Source organism: Lampetra planeri, chromosome 21 (assembly GCF_965212315.1).
Source record: "Lampetra planeri chromosome 21, kcLamPlan1.2.h2, whole genome shotgun sequence".
Lineage (NCBI taxonomy): Eukaryota > Metazoa > Chordata > Hyperoartia > Petromyzontiformes > Petromyzontidae > Lampetra > Lampetra planeri.
Genome location: NC_136127.1, coordinates 1,639,551 through 1,661,444, shown reverse-complemented (window position 1 = coordinate 1,661,444; position 21,894 = coordinate 1,639,551). Strand labels below are relative to the sequence as shown.

Below are 21,894 nucleotides of genomic sequence, written 5' to 3'. Positions count from 1 at the left end.
TAATCGTTTTCTGGGTCAAATCGTGCCAGTGAAATGCCAATGTGTGCCGTACACGTTGGCATGGGAGCGAGTAGCATGGTTGGCTACGTACGGTGGTGCGAAAGAATTTCAACGTACATACTTATTCTACAGTGCAAGTCCAGCAAGTACACATCAAAGGGCCATTACCAGGACATAATCAATGAAATACCGATATAAATGTGTATATATATTTTTAAATCCATTACGATTAAATAATCATGACATTAATAATCCTAACACAAGTGACACAATTACCAAACATTACTCGTCGAATATAAACTGGACCCAAATAATGTTGAAACAAAACAAAAAATTGGCCGCACTGTAGCAGTTACCTGTAACCTCTTCGCATACGTACAGTAACGCGTAACAACCAGAATAGTGACGCTGACAGGCGAGTCGCAGCGACACATTCCTCCGAGGGAAACCGAGCGCCGTTCACCCTCGCGCAACGTTTCTGGCCAAAGTGCATCGTGTCCGCTTTTGTCAACGATGAAGCCCGTCCCAATGGAGCGTGAATATGAAGTGGGGAGAAGTCTTGACCGCGGGTACTGGGGTCAAGGTGAATCCTTTGATGCGACCACTCCCTCCCCAATTTAACACGTAGGCTTTCGCGACCAATATTATTCATAATATAGGTTTTTGGGTCAGATCGCGTCATTTATAAATGTGTCGTAACCCTCCGCCACCTGACACGGCCAATCAGTAAACAATGTGTCACGTTTTTCAAAGGACAAAATAATTCATTTCTCTAGCCCACCGGTGTGTTGAAGAGAGAATCAACAGCATTTTAAAATTTGAGTAGTACGACGTTTCGCTGACAATGACTCCCTCCCCGGCGACGCTTCCTTCCCTTTTGCTCGACCTCTGACCTGTGGCAGAGCCAACGGCAGGCCTCTCACCGCCGCTATCCGGATATTCCTCTTTGGCTTTTGGATCCCACTGCAAGTGCCTGTCTCAGTGTCCTCCTCCACCCCACACACACATACACGTGACTCATCCAACGTATCCTCCTTTTTCCTGAGTATGCCGAAATAATAATGTCACATACTCAATGTTGTTCTATACCAAACCCCAACCTTATCCTTCACCGAAATCCCAAGCATTCTTCAAGTGCATACTGTTAGACCAGGCGAAAAGTCAAGAGACAAGCATTATTCTCATTTGCAAGCGCGACCTTGCATAGACAAGAGTGACTTACGGACCAGCAATATATGTAAACGCCATAATTGTTTTCTAGATGGTTCACTAAGTCCAGATGTAGCTCAGTGTGCGATGGTTAACACGCTGGACTTGCATTCCACAGGTCAACAGTTCAATTCCATCTCAAAATAATGGGAACTACACCAAAACTTAATTCGTGTGTGCAAATTGAGTAACGTGGTGTGAGATGGTAAAACGCAGCGTGGGCAGCAAGCAAACTGTGGATAGAGATGAAGACCAAGTCCGCGGTGTATGGAATTAGAGTACAAAGTTGATATAAATACAGGGACTCCTCTACTTACGAACGAGTTAGGTTCCAGGTCTGTTCGTAAGTCGATTTGTTCGTAAGTCCAACTTTACTCCCGTCGATTCCAAACATGTTGTACGGCATGTACACTAAATACGGGGAGTGCCTTTAAAAATGTTATAATCTCATGTAGAAGTAGATGCCACTGGTTCTTCTTCTTGCCAACCTCAACACTTTCACCACTCTTACGCTTCTGAGACATGATGGGGGTTGATATTGTTCTTGAAAAGAGCAAAGAACGTCGTAGTGAACCCGCGCAATGACAACGCAACAACAGACAATGATGGCGACCCTGGCAGAAATGCTGGGTAATGACACCGAACAACCACCGCCGTCTATTGCGCGGCGGTTGAACTTACGACTCTCAGTCCAATCAGGCAACTGGACGTAGGTTTGTTCGTATCTCTGAAAGTTCACAAGTCGAATATTCATAAGTAGAGGGCTCCTTGTAATAAAAAAGGCAACACCCGCCAACGTACTATATAATGGTTCAGATATTCGGTGACAAATATCTGAACCGGTCCTGGGCCTCCCCTGGGTTAACTCAGCCTCAAATGAGTACCTGGTGTGGTGTGTAAACATTGCCACTGGGGAGACAAAGGCGTTTGGTCGTGGTGCTGGCCACCTACCCCCATGTGCACCATTCAGGCCTTCATAGGTGCTCGCTAACAGTACTTGCCCCAACAGTCTATTAAGGCTATACGGGGGAATATTTCTCTTTATCTTTGGATGTGAGTGAGTAGGTGCGTAGATACGTTAGTGAGTGTATGATCTTGTGAGTGTGTGAGTGATCGGTTAAGTTAGTGGGCATGTTGTTATGACCTGCAGTGTGGTGAGGGTGTGTATGATCAGGTGAGTGTGTGAGTGAGCTGCAGTGTGGTGGCTGAATACAGCATGACTGAGATGAAACGGCCAGTCCAGTGAATGACCACACGTGGCTTAAAGTTCTTCTAACGTGGGCCAGCAGTCTCACCTTCTGGTGTCCCTGCCTCTCACCGTCCGCAGATTCTCCAAAACGCTCAGGTCTGTCCTGTTTTCTGGCCAGGCTTCAATGTTGAGGAACCCTTCAAAGCCGACAAGTGAGATCACGAGGCAACAATGAGTTTGCGTTCACTTCATCAGTGATGGTCGCATGCTGGACAACTCCTCTTACATGAACTCACTTGATTACCGTTGAACCCAAGAAAGACACATTTCTTTACGGTGAATATACCACATTAATTAGAATGAATTTTATTCTGACAAAAGTCAAGTTTAAAACCGTGTTAAAAAGTGTTTTTTTACTTCATCAAGACATACTATTTAATGCAATGCCAGGCATTATACCCCGAACATTATTCACATTGTCAAGGACACAATGATATCCAGTGTGCTGTCTATAAATAGTAATTGTGTACAGGTGCACATCAGGGCCAACAGTTAACCACTGTCGAAGCATCGTCTGTCATTGGCAAAATCCTGCAGACTACGATAATGCCACAATGAGAAGCGGGTCATACCTGTGACCTCTTGCACATTGTGGAATACATCGAGGGTGTCCGGGTTCAGAGGAGGAATGTTGTAATAGCGGTCGCTGAAACAAAGGACAAACCCCCGTTCATTCCAGGTTATCACGTGAACTATTGCGCCATTGCACGGCGAATGAGCTTGAATGGCCTTGCGACTTCAGCAGCGATCGGCGAGAGCACAACGTGAACCCGAGTGTGGCTCCTCCCAGAGCATGCTGCCCTTGCGACTCTATACAAGCTCGATGTAGATAAGTCCACAGTGATGACATCACCATTACCCCTCTTTTCAAGACCGAAGCAGGAGGACTTTCTTCACAATTCTGGATAATCGCCTCATGAAGCTGGTTGCAGCCACCAGCGCACGTCGTACTCGAATTGTAAACGTTTTGGGTTTAATCTTGATTTGAAGATTTCGTGACTGCAGGATTACATACTCTTTGGTTCTTTCGGTAAAGTCACGTAGGTAGAAAAATAAAATAAAAAATAACATTTATTTTATTTTTCTACCTATGTGACTTTACCGAAAGAACCAAAGAGTTTTGGGTTTACTCTCCAACACACAATCAGTGTTCTGTTAACGTGACAAACCTTACTAATTGTCTGTGTCAGGTGGTGGCAGGTTTGACGACGCATTTATATGAATGAAATCTAACCCCAAAAGAACATTTATTACAGACAGATCACATTCAACTGCCGTAGGCTTTGGCAACATCGTGGCGTGACGTGAATACCATTGTGAAAGCGGCAATTACTGAAACCATAATTGCACCATTTAGGCCACTGGCTACACAGTTAGCCTATCATGTATATTTATATATTTATATTATAAGACGGTGCTACTAATGAAGATGGTGAATTAGATTTCGATGTAAAGCTTCTTTCGTGACTGCAGGGATTCATCTTCTTGGTTCTTTCGGTAAAGTCACGTAGAAGGGAAATAATAAAATAATAAAAATACAACATAATTAAATAATTCTCACGACGTTTCGGCCACAACGCAAGCAGCCGTCCTCAGGTGAAGAAAAGGTCTGTCGGAAAGACAGCGTCTATATTATGTTTTATTTTTATTATTTTATTATTTCCCTTCTACGTGACTTTACCGAAAGAACCAAGAAGATGGTGAATTAGTTTAATTTTTTTATAAATTCGCACCCAATATTTTGTTGGGAAGTAACAGGGTCGTGTATGTTGGGACATCCTTGCGACTTTAGAGCTGCGAGCAATCGGACTCTCACACTGGCAGAGCAAACCTGGCAAGGTAGCGGTTGTGGAGTGGTCAACTCAGCTATGAAGCAGCAAGTTCAACTCCCAGACGGGGGCGGGGGGGTGGCGTCAACGCACATCATTATCCTCTCTCGAGTACCGTAATTTCGGATGCCAACACTGACTGCCGAATGGAGGGACTGCACTTGACCATTAGAATGTGGAATTGCACCACTGGCTAGCTCAGGGCTAGCCAACAGTGACGAGCATACCATCCGGCGCATATTTGAGCAGAGAGACGCTGCGACCTGGACCAAGGGAGATCTCCACAGCCCAGCCAGGTGACAGTCCCATGATCCGCTCCCCGCACCTGCACCTCAATGCAGTTAGAGCCCCTTAGAAATCGTACGAGTTCAGAATACGCAATGCACCATGGGACTGCTTCGAGGTGAGCGTACAGGTGAGCGGGAAAACATGTGAAGTCGTTTAGGAGGTGCCCGTTACCCATCGAATCCATTTCGCAGGAAGATCAGGTTCCCACTGATGGTCGTGCAGTTCGAGAAGAAATGGATGTTTTTAGAGTCGACCGTTTGTGCCCCTTTCAGATTTCCGGATCCAATGCCATCGCAAACTGCAGAGAGACACAAGTGCAATGCATGGGTGGAATTAACAAGCTTGACTTTCAACAGAACTCCACGCAGAAATACCCGCAAGTTACAAGGAAACATATGGTTAGAAATTATGAATACAAATTTGTATTTGTGTAACTGACCATTTACAATCTGACCCCTTATTCCTTGACCAGCCTTTAAAAAAATTGTAAATATGTGTATAATATATCATTAAATATTGCCTGAATATGCCTAGTTTGGATAATTTGCTTCATGTTCAATAAAATAGAAAGGGCAATTGTAATGCAGAAGTATTAAAACAAAGATTTTGATACTTTATGTTATGATATTACACAGAAGTTCACATACATCGTTAATGCCACTCAGTGTAGCCAATAAACAACTTAAAGGTTTATTTTTACGGGATAAAGCAGTTCATGCTCTAAGAAAAAGGGTCTTCATGTCACAAATGATTATGCATCTACAATGACGCCAGCACTCAGTCAGAAAACAAATGCAAACTATTGCCGTAAACTCTCAAAATACTAAATATGCCTCCAGTGGCTTTGGCAAACGTGCTCGCAAGTGTGATTCCAATTTCTCTTCACAGTTTCTACTCACGATGACAACATCCGAGAGAAACGCTGCAATTCTCGGGTAACCAAGGGTGACGAGGACGAGCGATAGCCCGTTTGCCGCTCGGTTCGGAAGGGTTCACGGGTCGAAACCAGTGGCAACTAAATCGGCCATCCCGGTTATAACTGCGGTGCGCATATCCATATTAGATACGGCGACACCGTCCGCTTCATGGTGGAGATGTCGTTCGCGAGAGTAGGCCATCGTATGCCAGCGACACCTTCCAAATATTGCCGAATTAATTAACCCTGCCGATGACTCTATTGCAACAAACACAAGCAATCATCTGGCAACGGCTGCAAAAAACTTGGCAGGACCCTCGTGAAAAAAAAATGTTTGTCATGAGGCTTTCCGAAGTAAACAAGCATCATCATAATATATAAAGTGCCTGCCGGGCTACTAAATGACTGTGGCGAGAGGTAGCCCAGCAGGTCCCCAATAATCCGCTGCGTTGCGACGCTCGCTCATGGGTGTGTGACCTTTGGGACAGAGGTTGTCCGGGCAGGGTTTGCAGTGCTTCACTCCGCTGCCATCTTCCACCTCGGTCTTGTTGACGGGGCACGAGCGCACGCAGGAGTTGTAGTTGACGACAAAATTCCCTACGGGGAAATCAACAACAACAACCAACGTCCGTCAACGAACTTCCCCATCCACACCGGGTTCGACCAATCGATCCAACGATTGCACATCCTTCATTGCCCCAACTAACAGCCCCCACAGCCATCCGCCGATCCCACTCCAACATGCATACATTTGTGGTCATGGCTTACACCAGTGGCGTGCGATACCTGAACCGGTCCCACCACCCCTCTCCACCCCCGCTTCCTCGCCCACCTCTCACCAATCTGCTGCGAGCAGCGTGGTAAAGTATGGTCAAACAAAGCGTGCGAATGCCTTCATCCAACAGTGTATTGAGGAAAGTGCTAAATATGTATTTTTATACCCATATTCCCTGTACATGCAGCGCATAAGGGTACAGATGTGTACATAAGTGTACTCGTGCGTACATAAGTGTACAGATGTGTCGATACTGCTCAGGCAGTGTGCACAGAGGGCCCTACTGTGGACACATACAGTATGCTCCTTTGCTGCAGAATACTCGGCTCACGTGCATGATTATGAAAGCAATTTGCCCACCCCTAGATCACATGCCTATGCAAATTGCATTATTGTATACTTTGCAGGAAGTACATTTCCATATTAAACCAGTTTCATTTTAACACACATACATATAAATGTATCTTTAACTGTTCTGTTAATAGTAGCTAAGTGAATTGTTTCTTTCACAAATCCCATTAGATTGTACACATATATATATATACTCGAGTGGGTGTATTATTGAACATGCAATGTAAATTAGAAATATATATATCGTGGAATCCGGTTATAATTGCATTTAAACGCGAATGTTATTTAACAAAATATTTTCTCAATTCTAAAACTCAAAATTGTCTTTTAGTGCTGAAGAAATAAATCGCATTTGTGTGCATCCCTCAACAGCTTTAAACCTCCATGTTGCGTTTCAAGACCGTGGCCATAGCCGTCAATGTCACCACCGCACCTCGAAAACAGCACTTGTACCCAGTGTTCTTCATTGCAAGGCCCGCGGGCCACTGGCCATCCCTGGTGGCCTTTTGTGTGGCCCCCCGACAAGACACAAAATGTGGGAAACACCCTCCCCCCCACCATCATCATCGTGCTGCTATCAAACCGACAATGGTTTTAAATGTGTGGCGGCCCTCACACTGACGATGTCGTATCGGCGAAAGTGACCCCCCCTCCGAAAATGTGTGAAGAGCACCGTTTGTTTTAATCTACACCTCTGCCTGATGCCACAGCTGCTACCACACAGTGACCTCCAAGATCTGCCCTGGCTGTGTCCCACCATCTGCCCTTAGGTCTTCCCCTCGGTCGGTGGACCGGCTCGGCAACCATCTTTCCGCCTTCCCCCACACGACCCACCCAGTCTAGGGTACGGCGACTTTCCTTATAGGCCTGGGGGCCTTGACAGAGCCTAGATCGGTGTTTCATTAACACCAATACTAGACCATAATATTGATGCACTGATTCCCCCACGTCTCAGATGCCCTACATGCATCCAGAACAGACCGTAACAACATATAACGATGAAACGCACAAGCAATGCACTCTGCTGCTCCTGACACAGTTGCCCGGCTTGACCACCTGAATGTGAAGTTGTCGTCATTGCTCTGCATCTACATCAGCCGCCCTATGACGAGAAAAGTTGCTTTCTGGAATCCCCGATAATAACCCCCCTCCACAATTCGCCTTTGCGTGACACTTGAAAATTCCGCCTCTCTGAGTAATTGCCCCTTTGACGAGTGGCCCGTCAGAGACAATGCATCGGCTCCAACAAGCGGCCGGCGGTAGGCAGGAGGGGGGGCGGGGGGGCACGTACTGGGGCACTCCTTGACGCAGGATGCTCCGTAGCTGTACTTGACGTTGGGGTTGGACTCCAGCTGGAAGGTGGACGGGTTGTAGAAGACCGGAGCCGGGCAGTGATCCACGCAGGCGCCGCTGTCGTTGAATATTCTGCACGCCTGCGCGCGAACGGACACGGCGGGCACGGAGGTGTTAGAAGCCCCGTGGCGTATCAGGCAAGCCCGCGCACACCCGCAGGTGTCTCACTCAGCGGCGACGGAAGGTGAAACGTTGAGGGGGGAGCACACTCTATGCCGTCACATCGTCCGCCGCTGTGCCTGCACGCAACGTGAGATTGCCGGGGGGGGGGGGAGCGAGAGTGGGGGATTATCGAACTGATATTTATATTCCTGGAGAGCGCCTTCACTCGAGGCGCTTGATGACATAGCTTACGGAACGGTGACACAACATGGAATGATGGGAGTCGGCAAGGGCGTGCTACCGTGGTATGGAGGAATGAGTGACAGCGTTAGAGGGGTACTTAGGGGATCACGAAAGGGTATGGGAGGGATGGGAAGGAGCGGAGGGGAGGGAAGAGGAAAAGAATGGGCAATGGAGAAGAGGCGAGGCTTTACGGGGGGAACGGAAGGAGGTTAAGGAGGGGGGAGTGCTTAACGTACAGAGCTATCGCACTGCAGGCCGCACGGGCTCCGGATATCTACAGTCTGGCTGCTAATTAACGACGGGCTGCGGGAATTCTAAAGCACTAAAAACACGGACAGCATTTTCTTTTCACTGAGCACTGAGAACTTTGTAACGGTTGACCGGAACAACGCTTTGTCTGGAGCCCTTTCAGAGGAGGCAGGGAGGCAGTGCTTTGCTTTCAGGGTGGGAGCGCGGGGGACAGAGCCCTGGTTTCAAAGTTGATGGAGAGGCCACCCTCCCAGGTCAAATGATACACTCGGGCAAACACCGGCTCAGTTTGCAGGAGCAGGCGCGTGTTTATCTCCGGCTGCGGATGCTAATCCGGTGTCGTCACTCGCGAGGCGCTGCGTGGAAGCCAATTCGCCGTTTGAGATGCATTTTTCCTCTTTTTCCCCGATCGCACTTTTCCATTGCGGACAAAACAACTCCAGTTAAATATGGACAGCGGCACGGCGTCGGGTTTTCACGTTTGCTCTAATGAAAGGAGCGCTGAATGCGTTTAATGGCGCAGGCATCAACGTGTCGTCGACGTGGGCCGTGGCTCGATGCTAAAGAGCTTCACTCTGTCACCCATGAAAACGGCCACGTAAAGTGGGGGGTGCTTTTGTTAAAAAGTCGATTGAAGGAACTTGTGTAGTTCACCAATTAAATGGTGGTTGATTGCGATGTACATGTCGACTGCATGACAATGGTTGAATACGTAGTAGGCTTTCGCGACCAATATTATTATGCATCATTAAAGCTTTTTGGCTAGATCGCCTAAGTATAAACGTGTCGTTAATACGCCACATTCATATTTATGCGATCTAACCCAAAAAAATAATATTTATGCTCACTACAATATATTGCCAACCAATATAACGTACTGGGGAAAAGTTTTTTTCCACAAATGTATTAACTTATAACCTTACAACCGGGCAGTGGGGGAGGACCTGAAATAATAATCACCGAGTCTGAGTTCCAACTAAGGTTGCCTTTAATCTCTACGTGTGTAGACCATGAGTGGGATTTCCCCATGGATCTTAATTCTTCGATTTTGTGCATTTTCCTAGTGCAGTCCTAAAGGCCTCAAACCCCATCAAGCGGCCTGCAACAAACGGAACCGTCCATAAATCGTGACGGGAAAAAGAGCCCACACAACACGTTGTGTGGGCTCTTTTCCCCAGCAAGCTCCTCCAAGAGCTTGCTGGGGAAAGGGAGGACGATGGGAGGAAATTCCCAAGCAGTGCAGGGTTTCCCCTGGAGTGAGTGAGCGAGCGAGAGAGTGCGATGGGATGGGGAGGGGGGGGGGCTTACGAAGCAGTCGGTCTCGCGGGGGCCAGTGCAGCCGCTGGCGCAGTGCTTGTGGCAGCACTGGTTTGGGTCGAGGCCGTAGCAGCGCCCGTCGCACTGCTTGGCGCAGATGGTGCTCGTGACTGTGACCCCGATGGGGTTACGGGAGCGGGACAATCATGACAGCAGCGTGAGCAGAAGAAATGTATCTACAGGGGCGCAGATCCAGTTTCTCAAAAGCGCGCTAATTCTAGAACATTGCACTGCTTACCGCAAACGCTTATGCACACCACTTAGATAGTCATCGTGGGATTTTATATTCGTATTATATTTTATATTTGTATTACGCGCAGTCCCGCCTACTGACACCTTTTGTGGAGAAGGAATAAATCACATTTAATCCGTTATTCAGGATGGTTATTAAGTCAAGCGAGATGTTAACTAATATAATGGCAATTTAAATAATAATGTACAAACCTTTGTCAGTACACTGATGGATAAAAGCCTCCCCAAGCCGTTTCAGTGACGGGGTTTATGAAACTATACTTCACCGAGCCGGTCAGCGCGGACCGGTGAAGCGGTGCCCGACACCGGTTTCGATGTCACTCACACCACCACCAACTCCAGGTCACCAGCACACCAACCGCTCCGCCAGCTCTCCACCACCACCACAACAGCCGGTTAACGCTCTGACGAACGCAGCTTAATCGTACCCCCCTTGTCCATTTAACCAAATTTAATTTGACGGCGTTTCGAAATGAGTCTGTGGAACGCAATGTGTGCATTAACTGGCCCTGCGATTATCGGAGGTATTTGTAAATATGATGATACGTGGCTGTTAGCAATCTCAATGATGGTGATGACAAAAACGTATATATGTATTGTCACTGTTAGTGCAGCACTCTGTCGCAGCGCTGCCTAGTCACATTCTGAATGTGCGATGTGCATCGGTGAGTTCGATCCCGACCCTGACGCCTGCTGTATATTTGGAGTTTGCGTGTCTCTCCGTGGTCGCGTGGGTTTTTCATAAGGTCCTCTGGCTTTTCCCTCCACATTTATAAATGTGCGTTTAGATTATTTGGATGCTATAAATTTCGACGTTATAAGCCGCTTTGTTGAGCTATCATTTGTGGCCAGGTCACTTCTGAAAGGGAGCCACTCCATGGCGAGATGTTAACTACCTTGCCTGGTATACAGGAGGTCGTGAGTTCGATCCCAACCCTGACGCCTGCTGCTGTATATTTGGAATTTGCATGTTCCCTCCACATTTAGAAACATGCGCTTAGAGTATTTGGGTTGCTATAAATGTCCAAACGACAATTAGCCACTTCAATAAGCTATCATTTGTAATAGCCAGGCTACTTCTGAAAAACAGCGACTACATCGCTCAGTGGGCTTAACCTGATAAAATAAAAAAAATCAGTTTCATTTAATGCTGTGCCCAAATGCTCAGCACCGAGTTGAGTTGGAGATGCGTGGCCGTTCTAGGGGCGGCCGCGACGCGTGGCGAGCCGGTGGAGTGGTGATGCACGACGCGGACGCGTCACTTACACGTTTGACAGTACTGTGGTCCTGATCCCCAGCAGAAGTTCTTGCACGAAGGGTGGCACGGCTGGCCTGCAGACATCGGTTTTCACGCAGTCACTCACAGCAGGGACGTTGCCTTACGCATTTAACAACGAATTATTGTATACGTATTCATAATTTGCATGCATCTCTGGACAGCACGTACGCTCGTCCCAAGAACTCCTCCAAGACTGCGTTGGCAGCGGTGCACAAGCACGAACATAACTCAAGACGCTCGTCAATAACAAAATGCGTGGCCTTCAAAAAGGGAATTTAACAGCCAACGTTTTGGGCAATGTCCCTTCTTAATAGCGCGTGAGTCACATGTTATGAAGAAGGCCATTGCAATTGCCCGAAAAATAGATCATAGGTGCTATTTTTAGGGTGGCGTTGTTGATGAATGTGTTGAGGATTTTATTTATGTATTATTAATTGTTGCTCATGCACCACTCACCAACGCAGCAGCATCGTCAAATAATCCGTTCAACATTTAATAAGTAGCTACGTGAACAGCATAATCTAGTTGCTCTAAATATTTTTGGTACGGTGGCCTCTCAGTCAAGACCACCGGCCTGCCGCCTTCACCAACACATCGTCCGTTGTGCTTCTCCAGGTGTGAACCTCGCAACAGAAATGTTTACCGGAGAGGCGGAGTGGATTGTAAGAGTTGGAAACTCCCCTCTGCACCATGGGGCCTGATGAGAATTACATTTTCTTTGTTATTGATGACCAGTTTTTTTTTACTTGGCGATGAAAGTCACCCAAACGACGCCGCCAATTTCTCTGCCTCTCAACTTACGCTCAGCGCACGAACCTCGTTTTAAACATTATCTTGCGAAACGTGCCTTTATTAATATTATTAACTCTTATTTGCGGAGCTCTTCTTGCGTTATTATAACACGACGATTATTCGTGTTTTAGCGTACAATCACCATTAATCAAATTCACCAAACTGCAATTCACAAATCGCAGGGAGGTGAGTAAAGTGATTGATTACTGTGAATACCATCGGGCTGCGCACCGGTAGTTTGCAAGTGTTGCTCAGACTGGAGTGAGTATAATGAATCCCTCTCCTGTATCTCCGTGCCACAAGCCATACGATGCCCATTGAGAGATATCCGATATGTATTTAGCACGGAACGGTGAGGGCTTCTCCTTCCAAGTTACATTTAAAGAGCGTTGCTTTCAAAGTGCTCTGGAGAATAAATATGAACGGTAACTTTCATTTTGCCCGACTAAAGCTTTTGGACGCACGTTAAGAGCCAAGAGCCACTGTTCGAAAATACGATTCCAATCAGCCAGACGGTCAACCGCATGTTATTTATCAAGCAATGTGTTTGGAAGTAACAACTTCTAAAGTTATATTACTCCCAAAAGCGGTGCCTGAAAGTGTTAACTCTTTTATATAGTAACTCATTTGAATCAACAGGGCAGTGGGTAACCTAAGATCGTGCAGTGACTGCTTGTGTGAGCACTGCACATCCACTACGCGATTGTCACTGCAAGGCCCCCAGTGCCTTTGAAGTACGAAGTTCACTCCAATAATCATTCCACACGAGACGAAACAGGTTTTATCATTCTGTGTGTTTTTTTGTGTCACGACAAAATATAAAACGCGAGAATAATTTCCATTGCCATTCTCCCTTTAGGTCCTCAATCAATCAACCAAATATTTTGAGTGACTATTTGCTGACATGAAACGCTATTGAAGTAACAAGCTACCACAGGCAAAAACCAAACGGCACAATCGATGTCCCCCAGTGGGTGTAATGCAACGCCTCCTGCCTGTCACCTCAATGTCCACGGACGCAAATGTGCACAGAAAATCAGGAGCCAACAGATTTTCCCATGGACTTCTAGACAATCTACAAAATGTTACGACAAATAGGCCACCCGTGAATGCCGCGTCACTCTCTCGACTGTTAGGTTGGCATGAAGAGTCCGTGGCAGGGAGAATTGTGGCTGAAATGAGGCTACAACATTCTCTGTGATCCAAAATGTATTCGTGGGTTGGGCCACAGAATGATGTGGCCAGACTTAAAGAACAATTCCAAACTTTGCAATATGCAATCTCTATCTAAATGCTAAATGTGGTTGTCCCTCAAATCACCGGTGAGGGAGGTGAAACACGTAACAACTGCCTCTGTTGAACGGTGGACGGGTTTCTCGACATGCATACATTCGCTCGATCGTTACAAGCCCTTATGGAAACAAAATTGGCTCAAAATATCTACGTGTTCAGTTAACACACAACGTGTTCGAAAATATGCATCCTCATAAATCGGAGAAAGAAGATATCACCAACCCCAGTAAGAACAACCAAGGACTACGTGTGGAGTTTTCATTCTGTAAATGCCCCATCACCTTGCTTGTCTGATGGTTATGCACAGTAGCCTGATTCTCCTTGCATAAGCACGTTCACGGGACAAAGTCACACTCACGTATTACTTCCCAATATTATGATTCGTTCACTGACCGACCCTGACCTACACATTATTCAACAAATTATTTGGTGATGCTGATGCTGCTGAATTGGCAGTGGCGGTCAAGCACAAAAAAATAAACACTCAACACCCTTAGTCTATAACAACACTTGTGCTCTTTAAACACTAAAGTGTATAATCGGTGATGTTTGGGGCCATGGCCCTTCTTCACAGCGGGAACCGTGCGCTATGAAGACGGACCATTGCCAGAAACGTCAATCATTAAATATAATGTTTAAGATAAAAATGTTCATCTCATAAGGTCACCAGCGTCATGGACGAATGTGTTGAGTTAGTTGTTTGTTTGTTTTTTAACTTTACACAGATTAGTTAAGCTTCCACACACGAACTCGAGGATCGACTCGCGCAAATAAGTCCACATCAACAACGACGGGGCGACCCCCCACCCCACCCATCGACGCGAGTGCTTCGGTTCGCACCGCCGGTGCTTCAGACGACCCTCTCGTCGCTCGTCGCAGCACCGACGACGACGACGGGCCGGGCGGATGGATGGACAGACGTAGAGATGGATGGACGGATGGAGAGACAGACAGACAGAGAGACGGAGAGACGTAGAGACGGAGAGACAGACAAATGGACGGGCAGAGAGACAAAGAGACGAACAGACGGAGAGACGGAGAGATGGTGAAACGGAGGGACGCGGCGCCGCTGCTCACAGGACTGGCTGGTGGTGAAGTCGAGGCGGCTGCTGAAGTTCTCTTTGCTGTTGCGGTTGCGGATGTCGTCCCAGTTGACGGTGTTGGCATGGCACAGGAACTCGTTGCTGCTCACGTAGACGCCTCCACGCAGGATTTCTGAGCGGTGGTGGGGCGTTGGGGGGGGGGACAGTGGAGGGGGTGTTGGAGCGATTGTGCACGGCGCGTCGTCTCTGTTCAGGTATATTGCACAGCGAAGGAGGTGGTTAATGGTCGTGAACGCAACATGCGTGCAAGTTGAAAAAAATCACAGCGCAAGCAGAGTGTGAGAGCAAGAGGAGCCGGAAAAAGCGGTCCGCGTTTATCAGACCCAGCGGGAATGAAGCGATCTGGACACAAATGATAGCTCAACAAAAGTGGCTTCTCATCACGCGGAAATTCATAGCAGCCGAATACTCTAAATGCATGTTTGTAAATGTTGAGGGAAAAACCGGAGGACCTGGAGCAAAATCCACGCGACCACGGGAAGAGAGAGAGACACGCAAACTCCAAATATACAGCAGGCGTCAGGGTCGGGATTGAACCCACGACCAGGCACAGGTGCATATCGTGTGAATGATTACCGTACTAACCTCACATCCTCTTACTATCACTATACAGTATTACCATGAATTTCTCTGTAACAGTGCAAAGTTATCATTCCCGCTACAATACTGTTATAACTCAATTCCGTGAACCTACAGAAGGTTCAACAACCAGTTGTAACTTTAATCGTGGAATCAGTATTGTACTTGGTCGTGTGGATTTTTCTCCGGATCCTCCAGGTTTTCCCTCTACATGCGTTAGGATATATTTGGCTGCTAAAAATTTCCAGGTGATGATAAGCCACTTCGTTGAGCTATCATTTGTGTTCGCCAGGTCGCTTGTGAAAAAGAGCTCCATAGAGCTCAGTGGGCATTACTTTGTAAAATAAAAATAATAGTTTAGTTCAGTTAAGAGTTGCTGTTCGCTCTTCCAAACGCGAGAAGAAGTACAAGATGACGAAGAAGAAGGTGGTGGTGCGCTCGGCGCTCCACCGGCAACACGGCCGCAGCGGCACCGACATCCTCATCATTCGTTTAAATTCGAGAAAACGTGTCGGCCGCCTGCCGGACTCCCACTTAGGAGACACATTCCTGGGCGAGGCCCTGCTCACACGATCACACGCTGGGCTCGCGTGAGCAGTTTTTAACGGTGGCCGTAAAAAACCGTGCCTCCGAGTTAGCGTGCAGCGGCTATTCAATGGAGATTGTGAATGCACCTGTTTGGAATTTCCCATGCCAGTGATTGAGAGGCACGACGGATTGTCTTCACTCAGCCTGTGCAGCAACAAGACACGCCACTGTCAGTCTGCCCAAGTGTCACCCATGGTCATTTCTAGCCCATGGCCCCAGGCCTAAACTTTTGAATGAGATCGCAAATTTAAACTGCTGCCAATCCATTTATACTGAGGTGTTTTGTCTGCATCTCTTTGTGCATATACAGTCGTCAGGATCATGGCCGTTTATAGATGACATAAATCATAATAGAGTAAACATTAACACCGAAATTCAACACAAAAGTGTGATCGTACGGGATTCTATTAGTGCAATGAGAAATAAATGAAGAAAAAAAGCACAACCGCGAAACGTGTAAATGTGTTAAAATGCCAAAACCCATGTGAGGGCCCACAGAACGATCCACACATCGCCTCTACATCGGCTTTGAGAACCGCCCGGGTGTGAGAACAGGGGGGCGTCTCATTCTTATAGTTCACAACGCCCTCTTGGTAGCCCGTGACTATATTCTGCGTGAACAAGTCTCGCTTTGGCGCAGTCGCCAAGGAAAAAGGACGGCAATGCATCGACTTGTCCACCATTTACCATCCAATGGCGTGGGCCTCACGAAGGAGGCAGGGGGAGGGAGGTGGAATTCTCTTGGCAGAGATCCACGCGCTGACTCGACACACAACCGCACACGCCCCCGCTGCGCGCGTGTGTGTGTGTCACCCCCTTACAGTCACAGCTGATCTGTGCCCAATCCCTCCGACACGTGTGGGTGACACGGTGGCTAGGATATGTTATCTACATCGCCAGGTATACAGGAGGTCGTGGGTTCGATCCTGACCCTGTCGCCTGTGTATATTTGGAGTTTTCGTGTTCTCCCTGTGGTCGCATGGATTTTTCTCCGGGTCCTCCGGTTTGTCCCTCCACATTTAGAAACATGCGTGTAGAGTTTGTGGCTGCTAGACATTTACACATGACAAGCCACTTCGTTGAGCTATCATTTGTAGCCAGGTTGCTTCGGAAAAAAGAGCTATAAATAAAAAATAATGTATTTTATCGTTTTTATCTATGCATGTTGAACTTATTTTGCACCGTACGGAGCCAACTACAGATGATGAAGCCTTTGAGGTCATTATCTATTATTCAACATCGACTCTATCTGTAGCGATGAGGCTTAGGAGCCATCACCCATTGCACGATGAAGGGTTTGTTTCTCTGGAAGTGTGGTTGGCACTGCGAAGCAATTGGCACCTGACGTCGTTTGCCTGGAAGGTGTCACGGTAAATGGAGCTCCCAGCAGCGGTATTAACCAGCGAAGCATTACCCGTCAGGGCGTTACCCGCGAAGACGTTGCTCATGAGGGCATTGCCGTCGAGGGAGTTATCCGGGAAGGCGTTACCCGTGATTACGTTACCTGCGAATGGGTGCCACGCTGGTGAGATATTAACTACATTGTCTGGTATACAGGAGGTCGTAGTTTCGATCCCGACCCTGATGTCTGTATATTTGGAGTTTGCGGTGTCTCTCTCCCCGGTTTTTCCCTCCGCATTTAAAATCAACATCACGTATTTAGAGTATTTTGCTGCTATAAATTTCCACGTGATGATAAGCCACTTCGTTGGGCTATCATTTGTGACGGCCAGCTGGCTTCTGAAAAAGAGCTGTGCACAGCCCTGTAATGGGCCTTACCCCTGGCAAAAAAAAAACAGTTTTAGTTTTACCCGTGAGGCGCGTGAGCCGCAGCTCCTTGAGTCCGAGGCGCTCCTCGGGCACGGAGTCGTTGTAGTTGAGCAGCACGGTGAGGGCGTAGTGCTGGTCGTAAAGACGGGTGCCGCGCACCACGCGGAGGTTCTCCAGGGGCACGTGGTCCACCTCGTTGAGCGCGATGAGCACGTAGCCCGACACCTCCCGGATCGTCTGGAGCACCACACCCCCCGCGCACACCGCACAGCGACGGCGGAAACGACAGGAGGGAGGGAGGATTTGTCCACAATTCTCTGGCTGTCACTTGATGAGGCTCCTTGTTGTTGGCGTTGTAATCACCGGCCCAGATGTCACGGAACTCGAATTGTAAATGTTGTCGTGGGTTCACTCTCCGACACACCGGTTGTGCTGAACTTGAAACGAATTGGCACTTTTTGTTTATGCGAAAAACCTTACTGATTGGCCATGTCGGGTGGTGGCGGGTTTAACGGCACGTTTATACTTACGCGATCTAACCAAAGAAACGTTCATTACGGATGATATCGGTCACAAAAGTCGACGACTACTACGCGTCAAACAGCCATCGACAGTGACGCCTCGATTCCAGCAACTTGTGGAGAAGTCGAGGAATTTAAACGTTCAAGGTAACTAGTTCAAGACGAATTACGCAGACATACCGTCTCTTCATAAGAAAAAAACAACTTTATTATGAATTATATTGGTCACGAAAGACTACGTGTCTACCTTCTGTACATTTGGCACTAACGCTGTGGCCCTAACAGGAGGAAAAAACTGCATGTTCAGTATTCCCTCGTTCTTAAAGAACGTGGCTATCCGATTCGCATCTGGAACTCTACACGACTGCATCGAGAGAAATAAACTGATGAGATAAAGTGATGAGAGAGAATGTGATGAGTTATAGTGATGAGATAAAGTGATGATATAAAGTGATGAGAGATAAAGTGATGAGAGATAAAGTGATCAGAGAGAATATGATGAAATAAAGTGATGAAATAGAACGTGATGAGATAAAGTGATGAGATAAAGTGGTGAGATAAAGTGATGAGAAAAAGTGGTGAAATCAAGTGATGAGAGATATCGTCGATACCTTTCATGTTTTTTATAGCTTATTTGTTTCAGGTGCGCCAATATCGTGGTAAATTCGCTCGTCACAAGCATCCCCAGAATGTATCTCTCGCGAATAACGAGGGAATGCTTTAATATGCAATGTTTAGGGCAATAGCTCATCCATCCGAGTGCTAAGAAGAAGGGCCATTGCCTGTAACATCACCTGTTGTATCTACAATTCCTTGTAAGGCCACAATGTTATTGTTGACGAATGCGTTGTGGTGTTGTTGTTGTTATCTGTGCTTGTGCACCACTTCCAATGCAGCAGCAGCAGCGTCACCACCACAAAAATGTCATCTCATAAATCGAAAATTACTCTGAGGCACGTTTAATTTTTAAATTCAGGTATGTGCTCAGGTACTTACACGTATGTTTTTTTTTTCCCCTGAGGGATTTTGGCAAAGTTCAGAGTAATGTGGTTACGTTTGCATGGGCATAGAAAGGCCAAAAATACAGTAAAGTACAGTCCTTATAATGCATAAAACATACTTTGATCCGTTTATTTAATTTGCAAAATATTAAGTGAATCGTATGAACCAAAGATGCTGATAACCGAGTAATTTAGAAACAATTTGTATACTAATAATGATGATGAACTTATAAAAACGAAAGTATTTTATTTCATCAGGTCAAGCTCACTCAGCTATTCGGTCTTTTTCAGCGGTAATCTGGCCACACGTGATATAGCTCGTTGAAGTGGCTTATATCATCATTACGCGTGGGAATTTGTAGTCGCAACCAACTAATCTAAACGCACGTTGCTTCTCAACATTTCTGTTGTTTTCAGTTTAATTTATTAGGTGTAACCCTGTGAGCCATGCGGCTCTTGACTCGGGTGCAACCGCAACAAACAAACCCATGAACAAGAAACATCTTAAAGTGACTACAAATGTGTGAGGAGGGGGGCAAAACCGGAGGAACCCGACGAACAGCCCCCACTACGACCACCACGGGGAGAAAGAGAGACCACGCCAAACATACAACAACAGCCATCGCCAGGGTTCGGCATCGAAGCCACGACCTCCTGCGCCCCAGGGAGATGACATCTCCTCGCCACCGTGGTGTGGACTTGCATCGGGCGCAAGCACTATTTTTTGCCAATAAACCTTCTAACAGAGGCACAATACGTTTAAGAAACAATAATGCAGCGGCGTTGATGCAAAACCACGGACACAGTAACATTAAAATATGAATGAATGCAATAATGTGAGTGACACGTGCGAGTTATTTGTACTCACTGCACCATGATTACAGGCCAAGTCATTCTGCACATGCAGCGGGCCCGTTCTGAAACAAGGGCCTTTGACGCCTCCGACAAAGGGGAACGTTTGACCCTCGTGCGGGTGCAGGAATGGAATTCAATGTGAAGGGCCCCTGTGTCAGCAGCGAATCCCCTTCTCTCCTTCCACCAGCTCCCGAAAACCCCACGCAGCTCCACAATCCCTGCTCTTCCAGCTCGCAGCCAAGACACAAGCACTCTCTCTGTCTCTACGTATTTTTTTCTCTCCCTATGCCTCTTCTCTCACGCGCGTCTAACCATCGAGAAAACTACGGTCACCACGTCGCGCGCTTTCAGATGCACTTCTGCGGCCGTCTGGAACGCTCTTCCTTCTGATATTAGGAAGCCGCTGGATCTATGAACTTTTAAATCATCTAGATTGCAAGTTAATTTCTTTAGAACTGTTTTTGTGTTTAGCTTGTTGTCCTTCCCCCCACCCACACACTCCGATTAGCACGGTTGGCTACGTATGGTGCGAAACATGTTCAACAAACATACATATATAGAGACGTGTCTCTTCCTCGTCTTTTTAAAGCTTTACCCATCAAGTCTCTTTCTTTTACGTTGTCTCTGTGACAACCCAGTCTATTTTTAAACTCTTTCTCTCCCCCGATCTCCCTCATGAAAAAAGGTGTCTTTCATCTCAATCTCCTTCGTATGTTGAACTTTTTCGCACCACACGTAGCCAACTGTGCTAATCGGAGGTGCGGGGTAATAACAACAAAACTGAACACAACACCACTAATCATCTAGATTTTCAATCTAGATTTTCAATCTAGATGATTAAAAGTGCATAGCTCCAGTGGCTTCCTAACAACGTGTTCCTCTTCCAACCACTCTTCTTCTTCATCATCTCTCTCTCTGTGTATTTCCTGGCTCTCCCTGTGTCTCTCATGGCGTTTCCTCTTGTTTCCTGGAGCCCCTCTCTTCCGCTCTCTTAACTCTCACCCAGCATCTCACCGCTGCCGGCTGTGGATCTCGCGTGGCGATTGGTGTTACTCTCTCTCTCACTCTCTATACGACTGACCACATCCTGCGCTTGTGTTCCCGAGTTGGGTCTCTCCGTCTTTATTTTGATTGCCCCCTGTGCAGGTTAAGGTAATCTTTTGCAGTTCAGCTTGACCGCTGGCTTCTTCCGAATTACCGACGCACGCACGTTACCGTAGTCACTATTTGTAGCTTTCAAAAAGTGGCGAGATGTCAACGACCTCGCCTGGTATGCAGGAGGTCGTGGGTTTGATCCTGATCCTGATGCCTGCTGCTGTATATTTGGAGTTTGCATGCGTTTAGAGTATTTAGCTGCGACTTCTTTGAGCTATCATTTGTGGCCAGGTCACTTTTGAAAAAGAGCTATACAGCTAAGTGGGCCTTAAAATACAAAAATAGATAGTTCAGTTTAGTTAAAAGTTGCTATTCGCTTTGCCAAAGAAAAAGAAGAACAAGCCATATACGTGGTCGGGGCCCGTGGCCCTAAAGGATTTAGGGCCGCCGTTGGTCTGGCTCACCCGCAGGAAGGAGAGGTCGGAGCCGTTCCGGATGTAGGTGATCTCCAGGTTGCCCATGACCACCTCGCAGTTGGTGTACATGCTCCGCAGGGTGTTGTACTGCTTCTCGGCACTGCCCAGGAGGCTCATCTTGTTCTCAGTGCCCACGCAGTCTGCACAACAACAACAACAACACCACCACCGCATGGTTACCAACCGATGCAAACGCGCGTGGTTTCAACCGTCTGAGATACATCCCCTCCGCGTCTTCTAATAGCCATGCGTATGTATGTGTGAGTACGATTAACTTCATCATGGGACCTCCTTTGCCAGTACCAAAATATGAGAATAGGGTTTCCCCTTTTTTCTGGCAACAAAACAGGTGTTAAGATGTTAAAACACCAAACTGAAACCTTTTGCAAGGAATCACGTCTGCATGAAC

General features: G+C 47.1%; 1 protein-coding gene across 1 annotated transcript in view; it reads right to left on the bottom strand.

The window, feature by feature from the left end:
- The window catches only part of ERBB4 (erb-b2 receptor tyrosine kinase 4), a 119,923-nt gene that overhangs the window by 44,616 nt on the left and 53,413 nt on the right, over positions 1–21,894 (bottom strand). The window contains exons 2-11 of the mRNA XM_078603712.1: positions 21,474–21,625; positions 17,579–17,774; positions 14,575–14,712; positions 11,400–11,465; positions 9,873–9,991; positions 7,909–8,050; positions 5,969–6,088; positions 4,747–4,873; positions 3,031–3,104; positions 2,505–2,595 (exon numbers count right to left, since the gene is read on the bottom strand). Coding sequence (XP_078459838.1) covers positions 2,505–2,595; positions 3,031–3,104; positions 4,747–4,873; positions 5,969–6,088; positions 7,909–8,050; positions 9,873–9,991; positions 11,400–11,465; positions 14,575–14,712; positions 17,579–17,774; positions 21,474–21,625 — 1,225 coding nt within the window. The remainder of the gene's footprint in view (positions 1–2,504; positions 2,596–3,030; positions 3,105–4,746; positions 4,874–5,968; positions 6,089–7,908; positions 8,051–9,872; positions 9,992–11,399; positions 11,466–14,574; positions 14,713–17,578; positions 17,775–21,473; positions 21,626–21,894) is intronic.